The sequence below is a fragment of the Oryzias latipes genome, chromosome 13, assembly GCF_002234675.1.
Source record: "Oryzias latipes chromosome 13, ASM223467v1".
In the NCBI taxonomy this organism is placed as follows: Eukaryota; Metazoa; Chordata; class Actinopteri; order Beloniformes; family Adrianichthyidae; genus Oryzias; species Oryzias latipes.
Genome location: NC_019871.2, coordinates 11900960 through 11924011, shown reverse-complemented (window position 1 = coordinate 11924011; position 23052 = coordinate 11900960). Strand labels below are relative to the sequence as shown.

At 38.9% G+C, this 23052-nt stretch overlaps 2 protein-coding genes across 4 annotated transcripts; both read right to left on the bottom strand.

Moving 5' to 3' along the window:
* Positions 1 to 214: 214 nt before the first annotated feature.
* Positions 215 to 8543, bottom strand: vps26b (VPS26, retromer complex component B). The gene is made up of 6 exons (XM_004075343.4): positions 7792 to 8543; positions 3453 to 3609; positions 3139 to 3303; positions 1955 to 2130; positions 1406 to 1548; positions 215 to 1284 (listed from the first exon to the last, which is right to left on the bottom strand). Exons 1-6 carry the CDS (start codon positions 8012 to 8014, stop codon positions 1147 to 1149), a joined length of 1002 nt encoding a protein of 333 aa, XP_004075391.1. The 5' UTR covers positions 8015 to 8543; the 3' UTR covers positions 215 to 1146.
* Positions 8544 to 10001: 1458 nt separating this feature from the next.
* On the bottom strand, positions 10002 to 21170 carry jam3 (junctional adhesion molecule 3). 3 transcript variants are annotated; one of them, XM_004075342.4, is made up of 9 exons: positions 20702 to 21170; positions 15495 to 15566; positions 15271 to 15384; positions 14905 to 15057; positions 13660 to 13862; positions 13116 to 13215; positions 11315 to 11441; positions 11161 to 11212; positions 10002 to 11055 (listed from the first exon to the last, which is right to left on the bottom strand). In XM_004075342.4, the coding sequence occupies exons 1-9, from the start codon at positions 20748 to 20750 to the stop codon at positions 11020 to 11022; spliced, it is 906 nt and encodes a 301-aa protein (XP_004075390.1). In that variant the 5' UTR covers positions 20751 to 21170; the 3' UTR covers positions 10002 to 11019. The 3 variants fall into 3 exon arrangements, with proteins under 3 accessions (XP_004075390.1, XP_020563857.1, XP_011480743.1); XM_020708198.2 differs by having other exon boundaries at positions 11315 to 11353; XM_011482441.3 differs by lacking the exon at positions 20702 to 21170 and adding an exon at positions 17292 to 17540.
* Between the last annotated feature and the right edge of the window lie 1882 nt (positions 21171 to 23052).

Sequence of the window (23052 nt, the reverse complement as noted above, 5' to 3'; positions counted from 1 at the left end):
AAAAAACCTTTAACTTGTGTCTGGATCACATCTTTGCTGCACGAGTACCTAGATGTGGACAGTTTTGTTCTCGATTCTTAATTAGTTGAAGAGTTTAGATTCGATCCTCAGTGCCTTTCAGTATGTAATTACAAATTCACCTTCACGTTTCTCAGATTTGATCCCAAAGACAACTGTGATATACGTCACTCATGCATCGTTACACACAGAGCCGTTTTCTTCCATTTGGCATCAATTTATTGGACTTCTGGGAACAAAGACTGATTAGCACTTTGCAAAAGATATACTTATACTGTCATTTTTCTCTGGTTAAAAGACTAAAATCATGTTAGAGGCAGAAGGATTTCATTTGCTTAATACACATAGGCACAACTTTCAAGTCTCTAATAAAGAGGATATAGAGGACTCCATAGAATGAAACGTTAATACAAACACTGGACACAGACCTTCTCCTAACATCAGTGGAATGCCAAGGTAAAGCATGTGGACGGGAAAGGTCATTTTGTGAGTCTGTGCACCCAATAGTCAATGTATAGAAGCTTGAACAGGATAACGGGTTTAAATGATCTTATTTACAGCCTAAAAAATAAAATAAAATAAAAACAATATGTGGGATAATACTTTAATCCTCTCGCTCAATCAAAAACAAGAGTTTCCAGTTTCCACTTCTGATAACTTTGTGCAGACACAAATAAACAAAATAAAACACGCTAAGCGAGAAAAAAGCAAAGTAAGGTTAACTCCGATTTTTTTGTTTGTTTTGTGACAGTGTTAGAAACGCATTTAATAAACATGGAATGTATGAGATTCACTTGTTTCAAAGTCGTGATTTTAGAACAGTGAGATCAGAAATCAAGTAGTCTGATGAGCATCAGGAAGTGACTAAGTTAAAGAATGTAGGGTTTCATCATCTGACGGGACAGACTGCAGAAAGGTGATTAGCTTGATTCCCCTTAAAAAACACGCGACGGGAGCCGGACGCCATTCAGAATGCCTCATACAACCGGTTTCATAGTTCACACGCCGTCTCCGTTTGCGTGTCTCCCTTCCTTCATCAGCAGTGGCGGCTACATATGAAACGGCTGACTCGCCAGATACTGCAGGGGGTCGTGACCTGGATGCTGACGGGTCCTGAGGGCGGCAGCACTACCCGCTCTCTTCCTTGGCGGCCTGTTCCAGTGCGCTCTCGGAAGCGGCTGAGCCCTCGAACCTCTGGGAGGCGATGGCGGCCTGGTGGGACATGCTCTTCCTCACCACGTCTCCTTTCCTCCACAGTGTGATTTCCTGCAGACGGTAGATCCACACAGACGGATAATAAAAACCTGCTAGCTGCTTCCCAGGAGGAACAAAACCTAAAATGTAGGCAGAACGAGTAAATTAGGACACAAAGAGGTCTTGTTTTGACCTGCTGTTTGAAGTAGCGCCTCTCTTCCTCGTCGATCAGAACCAGGTTCAGGTAGTAGCGCACAGAGAACTTCTTGTTGATGTCTCGCATGGTGGGAGTCAGATCGTAACCAGCCAGAAATAGTCGGATTGGAATAGACTCGCCTGAGAAAGTCAGAGAAAAACCCACAGCTAAGCCTAGCTTCTAGGTCGCATTTTGTTTTGCAACAACCACTAGAGGGCAGGGTAGGTGTGTGTATCAGTGTTTGCTACTGACAGCAACTCAGAAGAAGAGCCGCTCTGCCCGTTTGGAAGCAGAGGATTCAACAGATGTCGTGATTTGAAGTGTTAAAAAGAATTTAGTTGACTTGTTAGCACGTTCTTTATGCTATGGTTATCAGAATAATTGTTCACGTATTATGTTGCAGACAAATTTCTCCGAAAAGCACGACTTGTATGGTTTTTTCATCTCCAACATGCGTTTTTTTGTTGTTGCTGTGACTTATAGTTCAACAAATACTGTAATAAAAACAAAACTAAACAACTAAAGATAGTTTTCCTTGACAAGTACCTCTGACTGGTGCTCCATCCATGATCTCATATTTGGCGATAGTGTCATTTTCGTGGTATACGCTCGGGCCGGTGCCTGTCGTTTCACGTTTGATGATGTCGATCTCCATGTGCTTGATCTTGATTCTCACCAGCAGAAAATAGATTTTTCCAACAATTACATCTTTTAGATGGTACCTGTTAAAAAATTGAGCACACAAGGACAGTTTAACACAATAGGAGGGTGGAAAAGGAAATCTACCAACGATAATGTCCAATATATAAAGTAGCTTCACATCTGCGTTAATTAAAAAAGAAAATCAATTCATTTGAAACCTTTCACACCGGAGATGTCGCTAGCAACACCTAAAAAACACACACACTTTGACGTACCTTAACTCTTCAATTGTTTCTGCGATCAACGCAAATCCACTGATTCTATCGCTGATCCAGAAATCCCGATAGTTGCGTAAACAGTTGAAGAGTTACGGGAGTCAAAAGACAAAACTGGAGCTGAAGCTCTGCTGTTACAAGTCTAAAGAAACTTGTGGCCATGTCTTAATGTTTAAACAAACAAAAAATAATATATTTCATTTAAATACTGCCACTTAATTTCAGGAAACCAACGAAAAATAGAAAAAATTCCTATTTTTGATCTGAAACAAAGTTTTGATGAAGACTAACAGTTGGGTTCAGAACAATTTAGGAGCTCAAGTTAAAGGTTTCTGTCCATCCTCAGTGTCTTCATGAACTGCTTAGAAAATCGTCTTCAGGACTAATCTGGTCTCAACATGTCAGAACTTTCATTTCTGAAGTGATGGTTAAAGAATTTCAAAGCATCTTTAGGTGCGACAGTTGTGTTTTCCTGCAGGGCTCGTGGAAAAAGGTTGGATCACTTATCCACCAGCTACACCATCAGCTCCACCCATTGGTGGATTTTCAAATGGAAATTTCAAACTAACTCTGTTTTAAACGTAAAGTTTAACAGGATCAACTTGAATGTTTTACAGAGCTGTAATTCCTAAACACTCGGAAAAATGACAGCTTTGTGACCATTGATGGCTCCAATTCTAAAGCTCAGAATTCCCACCTGTTCGGGTGTTTTTCAGTTCCATTAACATTTTCTGTTTGTTTCTATTATTCTTATAAAAACTAGCTGCTGACAAAAGACTACACTAAGATCTGCTGCTTCCTCATGAGACTCACTTGGATTTATTATACTCAAACTCAATGTGGAGACAGTCCTCGATGCCAACTTCCATTTTGATGGAGGAGTTGAGCTCTGGATAGGTGCTCAGGGTGTGGACCACAATGTCCATCTCCTTAGTGATGTCATTTAGTCTCCTAACCACGGTGGCCCGAAGAAAGTATCTGAAAAGTAAATAAATGACACGTGATTCAGCGTATGCACTTACTGAAAATATGACAGGTTGCAATGTTCCTTTTAGGTGCAGGTTAAAGAATGACTGCTGTCGTCAGGCATCTCGCTGCCCATAAAGTGTGTGAATGATCAAACTTGCCTTAGCTTGACATTCTGTCCTGTGTAGGACTCGTAGGGTTTCTCAACGTGAGTGAACTCGAAGTCGAAGCTCTGGGACTGAGTTATTTCACCAGGTCTCGCAAGATCCTTCACCAAAGAAACAAATTCATGGTGGTTTCCTCTGTCGTAATACAACTCTGGAAAGGCACAACGGAGAAGAAGAAGTGTTAGCTTTAAAGTTCAGCTAAGACATTTTACACTAAAAGGGATGAACTGATTCTATACGGCTACCATGGTTTTCTTAAAAAACAGAAACAGAATATAGAAGTGGGGATTTTCATTAGTGTGGAAAGAAGAGATTCATACTTTCATGCCAATTCTGCTTAGTGAGTTTTGATAGTGTGGCTTGCTGATTCGGATGTTTGATTCATTCCAAACTACGAATGAATGACATTTTCAAAAAGTCATCTATTTCTTTTAATAACAGTTTTGTTTAAATCTGAAATTGTGCTTATTTGTTTTAAAGTAAAACCCATACTTGTACGTTTACTGAACATTGTGAAAAATAATTTAATTCAATTTCTTCCATCCTTTTTTCTTAAAAACATAATTTATTTGTGCCATTTGCTTCCCCCCCCCCCTATCTCCTTTATCTAGCTCATTACTTTTTTTATGACTCAACCTAACTGGATACCATCTTGCACCTATTAATTCCTGATCACCTGATCAAGGTTTCTGATGCATATATTGGTAAGATTAGTAAATAAAACTTTAAATTCCCATCTGGTTAAATCGGGATCATCCTGCAAAATAGATTTCCTGCCAAAGTCAGCAAAAGTGTCCAGCAACAGCAGAAAAAGTCAGCAAACATGAAGCTTGTGGCATTTTCAGCCTGGTGAGTGTGCACGTCTGTATCTCGGCTGCTGCGTTCAATAAACAACTTCAGAACTGCTAGAAGACCATTAAAAAAAACAGCTAAATGCAGAGAAGTGATTCCCATACAGATGCATGAACAAGGAGGAAGAAAATGAAGGCTGCCTCAGGGATGATCATGTGGAAAATGCAGAGTGATTAAAATAACATTTAAATGCATCCATAAGTCTCCCAGACTAGTCTAGCATTAATGCATTTCACTGGCACAATGCAACCGTTTCTGAATCTTATCTGGGACTGATATCAAAGTTTATGTATTTGTACTGACATCGATATTGAAACATTTTAAATAATAACCTGCCCTAATTATCGTAGTTTTGCAAGTAGGGTTATACTTTTAAAAAAATAATTCCGCTAAAAACCAGAAGAAAGATTCATTCACCGGGCAGGATATATCGTACTCATGCAAACATGGTTAATGCAAACATTTACTCCATTTCAAAAAAAGATTGAATTTTTTCTTTTGGAAACTAAATCCAAAACCAATTTCTACCTTTTTAGCATGAACTTTGTCAGTAAAGAAAGTTGGAAATAGTGCTTTCATTGATGCACATCAATCAGAGAAGTGGGTCAGGGCTTTGGCAAACAGAGAGAAGCTACAATGAGGAGAGGAAGTCCTCGTCAGCTGCACAAGTAAGCAGTGAGTCACAGTCCAACACCAAAACACAAATGTAAAAGTCTAATGAAGTCAAATCGACCAGAAAAGAACTTATTTCACGTCATTCTGACACACAATTCATCATATTCATTGTTACTATTCATGTATTGGTCAGCAGCATCCCTCCCTGATCACATGACATCTCTCTAATCAGACTCCAGACCTTCAGGGGGAAGCAGCTTCATTTTGAAAATGAAAAAGCATTTATGGTGTTAGCTTTTGTTTTTAGTTATGCTACAGAAATGCTTGCATACAGGGCAAACATCCTGCAGGTGTTTCAGAACTGCAGCCCTACCTGCTGCTGATTACCTCCTTCTGGTGTATTTTTTTTTTCCAGTAAGACGCTACAATGACAGTTTAGTTGGAAAACATGCAGGACACCAGCCCTCTGAGGCCTGGAGTCTGACATGTGTGTCCTTAATTGTTTGGAAAAGACAAACATGAATACATTTAACACTACATTAGCCTATAATCTTCAATATTTTTGATATTTTCCCATTTACGATTGTGCTGAAAGACGACAAAGAACGTTATTGTGCCAACACAGGGATGGTGCCAGGAGCTGGGAACAGTTTTAGGAGCCATCTTGAAATATTATTTAAGATGAAGACAATAAATCTTTAGCATTTGATTAGTTAGGAAACTCATGTGACAAAACAAAACTGCAAACATACTATTTTACCAAAAGTATTCATGAACTCAGGAGTTACAGTCACTGCCATGGCCACAGGTGAATAAAGTGATGCTCCTGCACATGCAGACTGCTTCTAGAAACCTTTGTGAACCGATGGAGCGCTGAGCTCAGTCCAGTCCAGTGTGGTTCTAGAAAAGGATGCTTCTGCTCAACAAGTCCAGTCATTAAGGACACACTCCCATCATCCTTTGATCTATTTTCAAAGCATTCCCAGTGGTCCTTTAGTTACGATTGTCATTTTTAGCCACAATTAAAAAACCTGTGCTGTTTTCAAGGACATAGTTTCTGCAGAGCCACAGAAGTTCATTATAAATTCCCCTCTGAGATGTGGACAGGACTGCTGGAGTGGAGTAGGCCTTCCTATCAGACCTTTGTTAATATGCTCTCCTGCTAGCTGATAAATCCTCACAACACTGATCTAACATTAGCGGTGAAACAAAAATGGCGAGCAATGTCGGTGTTGTAGAGCCGTAAAGTTTTGTAGCTTGTGGCCCGCCGGTTGTAGTTTGTACGTAACTACATATCTGCTCCTGATTTAATACGATCTGTATAAAGAAATATTCAGAAATGCAGTTTTAATCTTAATTTTCTTTATATCTGTCTTCCATCATGAGAAAATGCTACAAGAACAGGTTGCAAACATGATTTCCATTGCAGTGGGTTTTTAAATCTCCACAATAGGTTCATATATATGGTGCAGCCAAACCATATACAACCGAGTGCAGTGCAAAGCTTTGTAAATCTGATGGAGAAATCTTGGCTTGGCAGCTGCCAGGAAAATGGAACTAGTCTGACAGCATTGTAACAAGCGTGTAGCCCCTTCCTGTTCCAACCTGCACACCACTGTGCAAAGCAAGTCATGGAGGAGAAGTTGGTTTGGGAGAACTTGACTGGCCTGGAGAGAACATTAACCTTAAACTGACAAAGGACCTTTGATGAATTACAGGACAGACTCAGAGTCTGACTTTAACACTCCACTCAACAGTAGAAGATTAGTCCAGCATTCCCATAAACGTTGTCCTGAACCCATCGAAAGCATTCCAAGAGGAGTTGAGGCATACTATAATATATATAATATATATAATACAAATGATACGCCACTCAAAAGTCCCACTCTGACTGTCTTTAGATCTATTGTAAAAGTGATCCCAGTGGTCTTTCAATTATGGTTATGCTGTTTTTATGCAAAAAATAAATAAATAAAAGACATTTTCTAGAACATAGTTTTTGCAGAGCGGCAGAAGTCCTTAGAATTCCACCTTTGAGTTTTGGGTGGGGCTGCTGGCGTGGATTATGCCCGCTCACACATCCCATCATCCATCTGTTTACATGTTCTCCCAGTAGGTCACAGCCCCTCACATCCCCAGCCTAATGGTGAGCAATATCAGAGCCAGATGCCAGCTCGGACGAGACAAAACAGAGGCGTCCGTGGATTTTATCATCCACAAGTGGATTCATCAGAATAAAGCAGAGCAAGGACCTTGTGGGCTGCCGTTTGTAGCTTCTACGTCGCAACTACAAACTTTTTTAAACTTCATTTTTTGTCACAACAACTCAAATTAAGAAACTCAGAAATTACATTTTAAGCTTAATTTTTCTTTATGCATGTCCTCCACAATGAGAAAACTGTCATAAGAACATGTTAAAACCTATTTTCATTGGAGTGGAGTGGGTACATTCTTTTAGGCTGTGTTTAGGAAGTGTACCTAAAGTTGCAGTCTTTTTTTTATAATCGCAACAAATGAACAATTACAGCATTTCAGAACAGTGCCTGTTAGTTCAAGCCTTTCTGCTTGTTAAAGATAATCCAGTTCCATCTTAGTTTATGTAAAAACCATGCTAGAAACATAGACATATTTCACATATTTAAACCATTTTCCTTTACCCGTTGCCTTCTATCCTATCCTTCCCAACAACAAACGAGAACAGGCATCATAGCTGTCACGTTTCCCTCCTCCATCCAACAAGACATTTCCATAACTCGATGACTTTAACCAAGTTTTCCACTTATGTCTGATCCTCTTCCTTCAGTTGGTGAACGAGTGTTTGAACACGTGTCTGTGCTGTGTGTGCATCGTCCGTCCATCCACTCACCTATTTGGCCGACGAATTCGATCTTGATGCCGTAGTGCTCCAACCTCTTTCCGGGGTTCTTCAGCGTGACATTCACCTTTCCACTGACGGTCTCGCCATCGTAGAAAAGAAAGTACTTGTCTTTCTTCCCATCCTCGGTTTTGTGTTCCACCTTCTTCCTCGTTTCAGCGTCATTCAAGACCACGTCGATTTCTGCACTTTGTCCAAAACTGAAGAAACTCATTATGACGCTTTTTCTACACGAGCTCTTATTGCATGAAGGTTGTCCTCCTTGTCGAATCTCCCCTCCAACTTGTTATCAAATTAAAGTGAAGAGCCCTAAATGCTTTAAACTATAGTATCACCAGAAACTAAAGGCCTGCCAGGGAGTGCGAGGCCAGTCGTTCTTCGAAGCGGAAAAATTATTATAAAGTGTTTCAAATAAAAAAAATAGGATTTATCACCGGGAAGAGCTCCTTCGGTTACATGCCCACACTCAGGAGAAACTAGAAGAACGACGGCGATAAGAAAAAGCTCATTCGTGCAGCAGAAAAATTAGCCGTTTCCTATCTTTTCGTTTTCCTTTTTTGAATTCACGGTTAAACTGTCCAAAAGAAAAAAGTCCTCGGAAAAAAAATAATTTACGGTAAACGTAATTTCTATTACATGTTTGTGCTCAAAAGGATAAGATAGAAAATGTTGTCAAAAGACCAAAGTGTAGCGTTAGCTTGCGCTATCTGTGTTGGCTAAAGTACTTCCGGGTGGTGTTTTTTCAAAATATGACCGGAAGTTTGTGTTTGTGCACGATTGTTTAAATATGTGTGTATAAAGCTTAAAGTAATAAATATACATGTTTTATGATTATTATTTGCTTGAATGTCATTAGAGCTATCTGATGAAATTCTTCCTTGAACCTTCTTCCAACACATTTATTAAAGAAACATCATATAATCCCACCATTTTATTATTATTTTTTACAGTTTGCTCTTTCAATCTAAAAGTTAATTTTTGTTTTGTCTTATTTTTGTACTTCCCTAATTTTTCAAATCCGATTCTGCAACTTGACTTTTTATTTAAAAAAATAAAATCACAATACTGTGTTTTGTGTTTATTTTGAAAAAAATGTTTCTTGGTTTTCCTTAGAACATAAAGTAACTCAAAACCATATACTGTAAGGCAACTATAACCTCCACTAGGAAAAGAAAAAAAAAACTGGAACAAAGACTAACATAGGGTAAGGTACCTGTCAAAAAGAAAGTCTGCATAAAAACAAAGTTGTGGACAAATTAATACTTTGCGCACAATTTACAATGTAAACCAAGGGATTTTCAGAATATCCTAGATTTAGGTCATTTTTAAAAACAAACAAAAAAAATGGGTCTCGGTTTAAAAAAATAAAATTTGTGAATACAAAAACTGTCCTAAAGTGATTCAGTTGTTAACTAAAGATATGTTTGTATTTCCATATAAACTTAAATTGAATATTATTTGAAGTAAGTTGATTTGGGCTGCTAGTCCATTGCTTTCTTCAATCTATAAATCCCTGCAACAGTCTACCAGAAGGTTTTAGAGGATTTTGTGATTCCTTTTGCTCAGGATCTGGATGGAGATGCAGATTTCACCTTCCAGCAGGAACTGTCTCCAGCCCATACTAATGAATGATTGAAGGTTGTAATACTATATTGAAAATTGTTATTTATTTGAAGTGATCATTTCATTTATCTTTATCTTTTTGCAAAAACTGAGAAGTAATTGGGGATTTCTTTAAAGTGTCTAACATTTTTTAAATCCTGTTTTTGGGGGTTTTATGGTCCGGAATCCCAATTTATGTAAAAATAAACAAATATTTGAAATCAATTAAAAAGAGGGCCCAGAATCTATATTCTATGAAAGTCACATTATTTGAATAGAATTATGAAAATTCATACACTTTTCCACTTCATTCAAATTTCTTGGAAAGTGTTTCTATTTTTATTTTTCTATCAGGTCACCATTACGACTTAAAAAAGCTCCGTGTCATTTTAAATGTCAACATTGTGTTAGCTGTAAATAGCCTATTTCTTTATGTTTTTTGTTTAAAAAGTTATCCTTTTTTTTACTCTGTTACTTACCACTATTTTCAACCTTAAAGTAAATTTCCACAAAAAAAAAAACTCACTATTTCTCAATACTTACAGACAAGAAAAAACACTTGTTATATTAGAGTTCAAATCTATTTAATAGAAACAAACTAACAAGAAGGTATAAGTTTATTATCAAATGAACAGCATACATGTTCTCACAGTTCCTGAGTTAATACACAAAACAACATAAGCCTCAGAAAAGAAACAGTTGTTATAGACAGATTCAACACTCGGAAAACACTCAACACTAAATACAGTGAATGTACTTCCAACAAACAGGTTATTGCAGTATTTACATGAATACAGTTCAATGAAATAAAATCAAAGGATTAAAAAAATGCATTTGTATGCTGGACATAGAGAACTGACTCAAAACTGGGCAATATGTCCAATACTGACAAATAAAAATCTTAGAGCACCAAAGGTCACTTATGCACAGAAACAACACTCCAAAAAGTAACGCTTCACCACCTTCCAAGTAAATACATTGCAGCATAGTAAGGTATATCATATTCAAACTTTTTTTGTTTATTCTGTACTTGAATGTAGTTATTATATCCTCATAAATCTCAAGGCTGGTATTTGTGCCTTTATGAGTGTGTTCTGACCATCCCTTTTTTGCCTTTTCTATCTACACTATGTACAAAGACAAGTTTGGACTATTTTGTGCGAGAAACAATTCAAAACATGTATGTCTGGTGTCAGACAGTTTTCTGAAACCGTAAAAAATGTGAGTTATCAAAGGGGATTGGTCTAAAAATGTACCTTACAGTGACCAGTGACAAAATGCCAAAGACCAAATATCAAACTCAACAGCTTTAAAACTCTGTTATCGTAAGATACAATTGTGTTGGAAAACGGTCTGGAGAAAAAAAAAAAAAAAAAAATCAACGTGTAAATTGCAAACGTTCAAAAAGAAACAATTAATTACAACACAGTAAAAAATAAGTTGGATTCTAAAAAAATGTGCTGCCACATATTGAATTAATAATAACTTTGGCAAGTCAGCTGATCTGATTTTGATGTGCATTGGAAAACAATGTGCCATTTTAAACTTAGATCAACTGGATCATATCTGTTCCACATTGACCTCAACAGGGGTTTTCCTTAACTATTTTATCAGCTGTCAAATGATGAATGAAGACTTGTGACGGAAATGACCCTGTAAAAGACACAAAGTAGAAATTAGCTATATATATATATATATATATAAAACAATACTTATGGATGGAAACAAATGAATCATTTCTTTGCCTATTTTGTTTACCTCATCTGCATCAGCATATTCAACACCGTTGTTCTGTGTTGGCCAGTTATAGCTAAAAAAAAAGGAGAGAGGAAAGAAAGCATTAAAATACAAAAATCTTGACAAGATTTTAAAATGTTGCTTCTATCTTTTCATAGAGATAAATGATACTCACTGATTTTCATTGTGACATTTATACTGTAGGCACATGCGTCTAATGGAACAGAGAAAAGCCATCAAAATGATGACCACAGACACTCCACCAAGACACTTGAGCACAATTCCAATGATGTCTACATCATCTGCAAAGAAAAAAATACACGCCTTTGTTTTCCTTAAGTTATGCCACGCAATATTGCAAAACAATAAGACTTAAATGTGTGTTACAATTTGTTCTTTTCTGAAAACCAGAAGCAAGTCATGTGCCAACGACTTGCTAAATCAGTGCATAAATGTGCACTGAGATACCTGTGCATAAATATAAACTGTGCATAAATACCTTGTTAAAAGTAGTGAAAAAATAGATGCAAATATTATTTTTCTTTTCAATAAAGGCAACGTCTCATTAAAAGAAAAGGCCAAACACATTATTCATAGGTGAAACAAACCTTTATCATCACATATAATGTCATTTTTACATTAAAATTTATAGTTATCGTTTTTCAAATCTTTATTTCTAATATACTTGTATTGTAATACATCAGTGTGGTATAAACCTGTACAGTAAGTTGTCTGTAATGTGTAATGTGTGAATTCTTTGATTTACAATTTGTTTATGTGGAAATAAGTATTTTAGTTCAGACATCACATTTTGATTTGGTTCATTTTCAAAGTTTTTGGCCATTTTCTTCTAATGTTAGCACCATGCTGATTTTCTTTGAAAAAATATCTTAGTTTGCATCTCTAGGATGATGATTCTTGCTTACCGTAGATCCTTTGAGGTTTTTTCAGTCTTACCATGCTTATCTATTTTCTGCACTATACGGCGCAACGGATTATACGGCATGCTGTAATAAATAATCCATTTTTGAACCTGTGTCATATATAAGGCACACCAAAATATAAGGCGCATTAAGCGAGAGTAAAGGGTCAGAGATAAGTCCATCAGTCAAGACTTTATTAGCTGCATTCACAGTAACTCTAGAACTTGTTTGTAACACGCAACACGTTAGAAGCCTTGGGTGCATTAGCAAACTCACGATACCTGTAACTCTCAACCTTGTTTGTAACAAGTAAAACAACAGACTAATACCGCTAAAACAAACATTACCGGGACTAACCCCCAACTTTGTTAGTAACACTTTAAAAAGACTCTTTGCCACCGCTACCTGTAGTCGCTTTAGTGTATTTATAATAACACACAACCAAACATTTTAAAAGAGTACTGTGTACCTCTAAAAATCGTTTTGACATCCGAAAGCACAACCAAAATTAATCTATATATAAGAACTCCGGATAATAAAGTGCACTGTAATTTTTTGAAAAAAATTCAGGCTTTTAGTTGCGCCGTATAGTGCAGAAAATATGGTAATACATTTGGAGATACGTTTTTCAAGATGATGAAAAAGTTTAAGTAAAGGGCCTGTTGTGCTGGAGATTTTGCAAAACCTTAAATCCGAGCTTTTCCTCTGTCTGGAGTTTACTGTCTCATATTCGTGGGATGTTTTTGGCCCTCAGGTCTTATCAACATGACCCCACTTGAATGCACTCCTGACCCTTGTGACACATTGTGACAGCCTGTCCATGGTGTCCATTTCAATGCAAAATCAGAACCTCAGCAAAAAAAAGCTGTCTGCATGGTGATGGAGAGAACACAGGGTTGCCGTAAACTTGTCTGCATTCTTTGTCCTCCTTATTTTATTCTCCCAATGTTGTTACTTTCTTCTTGCTACATCTACTTGACATCAATTTTCCCTTTTTCAATGATGTTTCACTTCACAGGATTAGTAAAAACTTGTGTGCACACGGCAACTTACAGACTTCCATCACTTGTGTGGGACACTGTGCATGACCCGCATCATTCTTTGCCTGGCAGTAGTATTCCCCTGCGTCTTCTTTTCTCACTCGCCGAAATTTCTGGGAAGATATTCAGAAAATATTCCCAAGGCAATGTCACTGACTGGACTGTCAACAAGATGCTGCTGGATATCTGGCTCTGGTACACTTTGTAAACACAGACTGTTCTGAGACGACTCTTAGAATTGACATTTTGGTCATACGGAGATGGAGGACTTTTTACCCCCAGTTTTGATGTCTTTAAAATACTTGTCTTTGTGTTGAACTGGAATGCTTATACAGCTTTCGGTGTGTGGTCGACCCTCCTCAGCAGCTATTTTTACATACAGGGATTAATTCTGCAATTAGTCATTCCATGGCAAAGGCTTTTTCAGATTAAGCTGTTTACATTACATAACATGAAACTGTCTTTCAAACACCTGAAAAATAACAGACAAATATGTTATTTCTAAAAAAAGACTGTATTGAAAGATGTTTGTTTTTGTGGTGATCTGCATCTCTCACCAGGCTGCCAGTGTCTGGATTGATGGTGTAGGAGAAATTGACAAATCTGGGGCTGTTTTTGGGATCCTGAGGAAGCTCTTCGTTGTTGTGGAACCAGCGGTACTGAGGAGCCGGGAAGCCTTCGTTCTCCAGGCATCGCAGCTCCGTCGACGTTCCTACAGTTACAGCCTCTGGCACGCTGCACCGTGGCACGACAGGTTTCACTGGACGCAGGCAAGAAGTCATGTCGGTTAGTGCACATTAGTGCACAATGTTCATTATGGTTCATACTACAACCATGGTTTGGGCACTAAAGAGGCAGCTAAATGCATGAAATCAGTCCAAAACCAGCATAAACTGTCGTTTATCCATTAACTCATCATGTGGGGCTTCAATTGGGACAAACACTGACTGAAAGGTTTTGGTTGGAGACACATTCACACTTTCCTTCAGAAAGCTAAATAAGATGATTACAGATATGACAGAAAGGACATCAGCGCTAACCTATTCTGACGGCTGGTGGCTGTGCGTGAAGGAACTGGAAATATTTCAGATTTGCTGTCAGCAAAAGGCTATGAGTCAGTGTCAGTTAACAGAGTGAGTCTGGGGTCTGTTTATGCCACTTGCTGCAAACACTGCTGGCACCGGCTCTTGTGGGTTTGTCTGAGAGCCGGCCAGAGTCTGCTGTGGTCCGTGGTGGCAGACAGAGTACTGTCATTGGGAGATAAAGCTAAAATTTGTCTGCGATAAAGCAAATGGGAAGTGTGTTTTTAATGCAGTGACCCAAAACTTTCCCCCCTAGCCGGAACTGATTACTCCCCTTGTTTCAAAGACAAATAATGTTGTTTTTATTTGGTTTTCTTTGAAGCAATAAATCAACTTTCAGACATCTATCTCCTTTATGTCTGGTTAGTAGAAATAAAAAATAGCCTGTCTGCAAGATATTGTTGCTGGTTTTCGTCCCAGCAGCCTCATTAGCTAAGCCTGCAAGGGACTCCCAAGGCTAAATCTGGTTGCTTAGCAACCACACAGCCACAGCAGCTGAATGCAGTTTTGGGTTTTAGAAATAAAGTGGTATTGATCACGCCATTTAATCACTGACGTGAAAGTGGTGGAAGGCTGTTTTTCAACAAGTCAATTTCTTTTTTTTAAATATCAAATATGGCCTGCATGAAAGAAACACAATAAAGGCATAAGTGAGGTTCTCCTTCCGGTTAAATGACAAGAACCTAAGAACTAGTTATGTGGTGAGTGTACATTTCCCACCTCTAACTGCAAGACTAATAAGTATCTCATCAAAGTCCCTTTGATCGTCGATGGCAGCCACCTCACAGCGGTACTCTGCAGTGTCTGATCGAGTGGTATTGAAGATCAGAATGTTGGCTGGCTCTCTTAGCTGAGCTCTATTCTCCAAGTCCCCTATTAAAGAGAGAGGAAGACAGAAAAGCACTTCACAATCGCTCATTCTAACCCACAGCTTGACTTCACAGTTCAAAAACAGGCTGCGGTGCCAACCTCTTTAAAGCTACCATTCATTCAGCAGCTATTTTATGCTCAGAGACATTGCTTTGATATTCCGTGCTGCACTGGCTAATGGGTTTTTTTCATAAAGAGATTTTTCAAGAGGTTTACCTGCTATCTTGTTTTGAAAGTACACGTAACTCGGGATGCCATCTTTAATCTTTTTCCACTCAATCCTTGGGTTGTTTGTTGAAATGGACTCTATCAAACAGGTTAATTCGATGGCTGCAGAGGCAGAGGCAGCGGCATGCGTGACAGAAAGAGACAGGGAGTGAAAACCAGAAAAACAAAAGCTACTTTGGTGAAGCAGTTAGTGAGATTGCCCTGCAACTTACGCTCAAACTCATTTGCCCAAACAATCTTGTCCGTGGTTCGGAGGATTACTCCAAGGGCTGATGGAATGTGGCCTGCAGACAAGGAAAAAAATACAATCGGCACACTAAACGCTGAGTAACCCCGATAATACACATTTTCATCAGCGGACATCATCAAACCAGCATGCTGCCTAACAGCCGTTGAATTAGACTGATAAATAAGAGGAGCCGAAAGGAGCCTGGGGATCAGATTTGGTGTGAAAATCTCTCGTTAATTACTTCCAGTCCTATTTAAGGAAAACTATGCCTGAGGCTAAAACTCCTAAATTCTACAGTTTAGTGAACACATGGCCCACACAGAACTAGTATTGGGAATTAAACCCGTGTTAGAAAAATTCTGTTTCCTATTTAATTTGATTCAGCTGTGAGGGTTAATTAGATAATTATCAGGATGTTGCTGAATGGTATCTTTTATTCAGACAAGATTCATTTAGACTTTGCTGAACATCAACGTGTGAAAATTGATCCCTTGTCTTTATTGATTTGGCTTCAGTCTAACATAACGCATCTCTAATGCAGCAAAAGGGAAGATATGTGATTTCTTTTGGTGAGATGATCTTTGAAGTGAATGCAGCAGTATGGGTGTCACATTTTAAAACATAACCACAGTATTTCTACGTAAAACTGCAAAGGAGGCCAAATGAATGGCTAAATGGCCACAAAAACATAAATAAAGTGATTTTTTTTCTAAACATTGAAGTGGGTTAAGGTTAAGTTTTGGTTGTTAAGTAACTGATCTGAATGGCTTTTTTAGTGTTACAAGTTGAAGACCCCTGATTTATGGTAGATATCAGAGGGTACTTTTTTATTTTTAATTACTGAAGTTTTAACAAATGTACAAAAGCCTAAAGGCATCAAAAAGAGTGTTTTTAAACCACTTAACTACAACTATTCTATTAAATCCACACAATAAAAACTTTTCAATCTTTAATTGAAAACTTTGATGTTAAATTTGTTGTGAAGTTTAAAAAAATCAATTAATTATCTTGAAAGTATCTAAATTGAAAGTAAAAAAAAACATAAACAAAGGAACATTTGGCTTAATTTTCAAACATAGAGTGAACCATCTAGATTTTTAGACCACATATGATATATGGTCATTTTAGATTCAGGGACTGATTTTAAATGTCACATGTTTTTTTTTTTTTTTCATTTGGGTAAGAAGAATGTAAAAAAATCAGTGGAAAATGTACAGCTTTTGGGAAGAGGAGCTCGCAACAACAACAACAACAAAGGAAAATCTGAAAATGACCATTTACTGTCTCTTTAAAGCATAAATAATCATTATTCTGCCTTCTCCTGGTACACTTCGCTTAACCCTTTTTGTCTGAGCCGCTCCCAGATCCGCTAATTGTTGGGTAGACATGCAAATAATTGCACCCACGCTGAGTAATGAAGGCATTCTTGCTCCCAGTGAGGACAGAACAAAGGGTTTCAAATGAGGGCAGAATTAAGACAATAGCAATCAACTGAGTTATTCCTGAATACAACAAGACATCAGTGTTAGCCTGGGGGCATTGTAGACACTGTGGTACTTATTTAGAGTAACCTAGATATCAGATCAGTGACCCTGAGATGCGCCGCACAATATGACAAGAGGAGCCTGCAGAATTCTAAGCGATGCTCAGCTGGAAAATTAAGAAAACACGGGTCCGGCCAAAGTCTGAGTGAGGATACTTGATGAGATTTGACTCCCAAGTCTCAGCTTCCGCCTCTGCTGCTGACTTTCCCACCCTGTACATCAAGATCTATTTTTACCACAGCTGTGACTGGACATCCTGTGAGAGATGAGGAGCCCCTCGTCTGTCAGCGTACGCACGGACCCGGGCCCTGTCGCTGCTCTTCAGACGGCTTTCTCCTGACACCACGGGGCACAATCTGACTTGTTTTGGAAACGCCATCGGAACTCCAGATTGCCGACCCATGACGACACATCATCAGCTCCAACGACCGAGAAGCAAGTGATCAAAGGTTGCGTGGGTTGCAACGCGGCTGAATGTCATATGTCACTCGAAAGTTCACAGGAAACACGTCCAGATTTGTCAGGACAACATCTGGTTTGATAAGCACTCGAGCAAAGGTCACCGCCCACACGTCTCCAAAAAGTTTTAATTTTTAATTCACGAAGCTGGTGCATTTATCCAAAGCGACTTATGATATCAGGGAAGAACATGGGGTTAAGTGTCTCCCCCGAGGACTTTCCAGGGGAATATTCTGAATCGATTAGAGGGCGATTGCTCCATCTCCTGAGCTACAGCGTGTTCTGTTCTAATGTAGGTTATACTGCTGGGGCTCAGCACTCTGGGTTAAAAGGTTAAAATAAATCTTGAATGCTTTTACTGATTGCAAAAGATGAATCAATTAGCGGTGCTTCCCATCTACTCCCAAACATTTAAAGATACTGGACGTGGGAAAGGTTGGCAATTATCGAAACAATATGTAACTAATTACCAATGCAGGCTTAGAAGAAAACCCTTTAGACAACAATCCTTTGTCCCTAAATGACTACGATAAAGAGCAGGCAGTAATTCTGATTTATGGAAATAATCGCAAAGCTCATAAAAAACAAGCAGCCTTAGTTTAATCTCCCCCTTATTGTAATGCACAGGGAAAATAAGTCTATAGCCTGTTCTAAAAGATACCCGCTTTTAAATAGCTAAATTCTGAAATCCTCTTATGTTCTGGCTATGAAAACAACCCGCCGTCCCCAAACTCTGCGACAAAAGTTGCAGTGCATCTATAAAAAGCTTATTCCCAGACATTCCAGTGCAGCTGCTGCAAATATGCTGAAGGCATGGCAATGGAGCAAGCATCACTGGGATTCACAGCACACTGGAGTGACTTCTTTCAGTACATTAGAGCATCTTATCATTTGCACTTCAGGGACATATAAGAAAGAGACACATCTAATGTTATTTTCTTCTGCAGCGTCTCTTTTTCTTTTTTCCTTTTTCCTCAAATCCCTTGAGGCTTCAAATATGACACGGGTCAGAAAAACATCACAGACTTAGCCAAGAGCTATTAAAATGTAGCTCCATTATGTTTTACCTCTTTAGTTTCCCTGTCCTGGAAGGGAACAGAAATGAAAAGGCTAAATATATGATTTTTAATTACTTTAAACATGTTAGGCTTCATTTTGGAGCAGAGGAATAAAACATAATCTTGTGTCAGTTTTTCCTTTAGTCAAGTCATAATTTTTTGATAAAAACGTTCCGAGTGGTGTATGAATTATGCTTGTGAAGTTTTTAACCAAAATCCCACAACCTAAATGTTTATCTGAACCTTTTCATTAAATTTCAGCATAAAATGTCAGACAAATTTTAAGAGATGATTGTTTTTCCACAATTATCTTAAATAAAACATGCAAAGAATCAACTAACATCCCATTTTCTCTATGCCCTCTTGTTTGTTAATTTTCATAAGTGGAAAAAGTCAGTAAGCTTATCAAAAATTCAAATCAAACTAAGTGGCTTTAGTTAAAAGGCTCAAGCAATTTCAATTAGGTGAAGGAGCAGAACTGGACATTCCAAGACCAGACAAAGGGGGAGAAAAGGCCTTTTGTTGTTTCAAGGCTGCAAAAAAGATTTATGGATGTGATCATTTTAACTTCATTAGTTTAATGTTATGAACAATGTAACTGCTTCAACCTGACTAACTCATACTCATTCAAGTTCTAACAAAAAAGCATCAGGTGTTGGAACACATATCACAAAATTAAGGTTAACAGGACAGATTTTTTGAAAGTTTTACTATTTTACTCAAGGATAAATAATTGATATTTCTTCCAACTGCACTTTAATGCACACATGGAAATCCACACATGGAAATCCATTATAAAACACTTATACACATGCTGCTTTTACAATGTAGATTTTAATGCAAACTCCAACACATACATCTTTTGATCCATTGTTCCCAGTCTTTTAATTATGTTTATGCAGTTTTAAGCCTAAATCAAAAACATGTGTTGCTTACTAAGACATAGTTTCTGCAGAGCAGCAGGAGTTATTTAGAAGTTGTGACTGTTGGGGGGGAGTGAACCTGCCCATATTTCCTATCGCCCTTTTGTTTACACTCTCTCCAAATGGCTTACAGCCCCTCACAACTCTAACCTAACATTACTGGTGCAACAAAAACGGTGAGCAATATTGGGGCTGTCCAGCCGTACAGTTTAGAGCCAGATACCAGCTCAGGCGAGAACAACGCAGACGTATATCAATCTAGTCATCTACAGGTGGATGCATTATGATGGAGCACAACAGGGAGCTTGACATTGAAGGTCCTACATTACATCTACAAGCTTTTTCCAAATGATTTTTTTTATCTGCTCCTGATTCACAATGGTTTGAATAAAGCAATACTCATTAATGCAATATTAAGCGTAATCTTCTTTATATGTGTCCCGAATCCCGAACAAGAACATGTTAAAAACACCACAAACACCTTTGTGCGTGCATGTTACTAAGTCAGACTTTCTTTCCTTTAATCCCCAGCTACTTGATTCATCCTGAAAAAAAAGTGATTTTATGTTGTATTTAAGAGCTTTACATATTATTCATAGTGTCAATCCCTCAGTGATTTTGCCACTTTGCTCCTTAGAGAGCAGATGTCACCCTTCTTTTGGCTGATCAGCCAAAAATGAGCCCCTTTACTCTCACCAACGCACCAGCGTGGCATTTGGAGCTTCACGTGATCACAAAAGGTTAATCGAAAGAAACATTTTTGATTCGTTTTTGCTGTCTCTGCACAAAAACGCATAGCATGTTTGTGTGCAGCAAACGTGTCGACGCTCTTGCAGGCCTGGGACACCCACAGGTCACCACCATGCGCTTGCCCCCCTATTTTTATTATTAAAACAGAAACACTTTTTTATTGCAACATTAATCTACTAATGAATTTAATAGAGTAAGGAGGTGCTTCATTGACGATATAATTTAACGTGAAACTACGCTCCTACGTCATTTTCCAAGCTCGATATTATCGTTTGGTTTACATACATATGATATGCCACATTCAGTGATAGCGCGTAAAGTACAGTACACGGTCTGCGTGTCATCAGGCTGCTCTGCCGTTCGCCCTCACACAGCCCCCTGCACCGGCTCCGGTTTCACCTCCAACCACCAGCTCAGGGGGAAAAAAAGCTGCCAAAAATAAAAATAAAAACTCACCTAAACTGGAGTACAGCACAAAGCACGCCACGAGCCCCGCCATCGCCATCTTGCAAGCGTATCACTTTACGGCTACAGCTGCACGCAGTCACCACCTCCGAGAGGTATGAGGATGAGGACGGAGAGCACTGGAGGATGCTGCCATCGACGAGTTTCCATAGCTACAAGCGTCCATTGTGTGGTAATGCCCCGAACGCTTTCTGACAGGCGGCGGCGGGCGGGGCCACGTAGCTCCGCCTCCTCCTTTTTTAGCAAACACTTGCACTAATGTTGGCGCACACAAGTTTGCGCAGTTCCACCTATAAGGGCTTTTCCTTCACTTTTATCAGTTAAGACTTGGACTTTTATGACAGTATAGCCCCAAACCTCAGCCGACCACTGGTTCTAACAGACGCATAGCTCCAATGGGCCAGTACAGGATGTGCCTCAGCATCACAGGACAAACCACACATGCTTGCACCATCGTGGGAAACCGTTGACCTACCCCTCTAGCGGTCAGATGTATTTTTTTTTTTCAAAATTACCATTTAAAGAAACATGCAACTTTATGTTTTTTTTTTAATTACCGTACCATACTGACTACATCAGACAAATAGATTTTCACGTCTCTCTTTGAAAAAAAATAATTGTTCTCTTATTTCCCCATTTCTTCCTCATCTTTTTTTGATTTATTTTAATCATACTTTTAAATTTCCCTCTGATTTTACACAACCGGGATTTTAGTTCTTTAAATAAAAGAATGTTCAAATAATTTCTTTTTTACACCCGATGATAGAGCGAAACTGATATAACTATGCACTCAAACAGCAGCTGGATAGCTCAGTTTTTAAATGCATGAATCCAGGGTTCGTTTTTCAGAGGGCATGACGAGCTTCCTCCAGAGTGGGTCATCAAGACCCTTCATGCTACTGCCTATCTATGTAGACACAAGGGGGCCCAAAGCCTGGGTCTCCCTGTGCCGGTCCCTAGCTCAGCTAAAATACAGGGTTGTTTCAGGAAGGGCATCTGGCGTAAAAATCTCTGCCATATCAAATGTGCGAATCAGTGAATGCTGAATCTGTGTGGTGACCCCTGAAGGAATATGTCAAACAGGCGAACAACAACTTTATATACGCTCAAATGTCACTTCAAAGTAGGTAGCAGGTACAATGATTCGATTCAAATAATAATTTGTGGTTGCTGATATGATTTATAGTTATAGTTATATATTGGTTCATTTTGAACAATCCGATTCACTGACCTTATATCAATCCAGGACATTTTTAGTCAAACGTTTAACCAGTGGGGCTCAGAGAGAAATACCTGGGTACTGAACAGTGCAGGTGAAGTTTTACAGATTTCTTGTATTTCTTGCAAGATAATCAAGTGAGATTGATAGGCGGATCGGGGCAGCGTCCGTAGTCATGCGGTCGCTGTATCGGTCTGTTGTGGTGAAGAGAGAGCTGAGCCAAAAAGCAAAGCTCTCAATTTACCGGTCGATCTTCGTTCCAATACTCACCTATGGTCATGAGCTCTGGGTCATGACCGAAAGAACGAGGTCCCAAATACAACCGGCTGAAATGAGCTTCCTCTGTAGGGTGGCTGGACGCTTAGAGATAGGGTGAGAAGCTCGGTCACCCACGGAGAGCTCGGAGTAGAACCGCTTCTCCTCCACATCGAAAGGAGCCAGTTGAGGTGGCTCGGGCATCTAGTCCGGATGCCTCCTGGACGCCTCCCTGGAGAGGTGTTCCGGGCATGTCCCACTGGGTGGAGGCTCCTGGGAAGACCCTAGACACCCTGGAGAGATTACAGCTGGCCTGGGAACGCCTCGGGGTCCCCCCAGTGGAGCTGGAGGAAGTGGCCGGGGCGAGGGAAGTCTGGGCATCTCTGCTTAGACTGCTGCCCCCACGACCCGGTCCCAGATAAGCGGAGGAAGGTGGATGGATGGATGGATGGATGGATAATCGAGTGCAAATTAATTATGTGTAAAAACAAACAAGTAAACCAGAATTAATGTCAAATCCATTCACATTTTAGTCTCTCAAAGTTCTGTTGTTTTTCCACAAAAAATTATTCAAAGGGAACATTATTAGAACATTCAACCACACTGTATGATCACATATCTTTGCTAAATTCAAAGTGTTTCCACACATTAGACTGGAATGATGACTTGCTAATTTTTTGCTGTCATCACGTGTGTGTTGTACTTGGTAATTTTTACATTATAGTAGATTAATTCTACCATACATCAATCCAAATGATATTTTCCAATATTGATCAAATCAATTTAATAATAATAATGGATTAGATTTATCTGCGTCTTTCTTGGTGCTCAAAGCGCTTACATTTTTACATTACATTACTTTACAATT

Excerpts from the sequence above, each read along its gene's own strand:
- vps26b (XM_004075343.4), bottom strand. The coding sequence starts at position 8,014 with ATGAGTTTCTTCAGTTTTGGACAAAGTGCAGAAATCGACGTGGTCTTG. Across the intron at positions 3,304-3,452 it reads GGACAGAATGTCAAGCTAAG|ATACTTTCTTCGGGCCACCG; the intron begins GCAAGTTTGATC and ends TTTACTTTTCAG. Across the intron at positions 2,131-3,138 it reads TTTGAGTATAATAAATCCAA|GTACCATCTAAAAGATGTAA; the intron begins GTGAGTCTCATG and ends ATTTTTTAACAG.
- jam3 (XM_004075342.4), bottom strand. The coding sequence starts at position 20,750 with ATGGCGATGGCGGGGCTCGTGGCGTGCTTTGTGCTGTACTCCAGTTTA. Across the intron at positions 15,385-15,494 it reads TTGGGCAAATGAGTTTGAGC|CCATCGAATTAACCTGTTTG; the intron begins GTAAGTTGCAGG and ends CTGCCTCTGCAG. Across the intron at positions 11,213-11,314 it reads AAATGTCACAATGAAAATCA|CTATAACTGGCCAACACAGA; the intron begins GTGAGTATCATT and ends CTTTTTTTTTAG.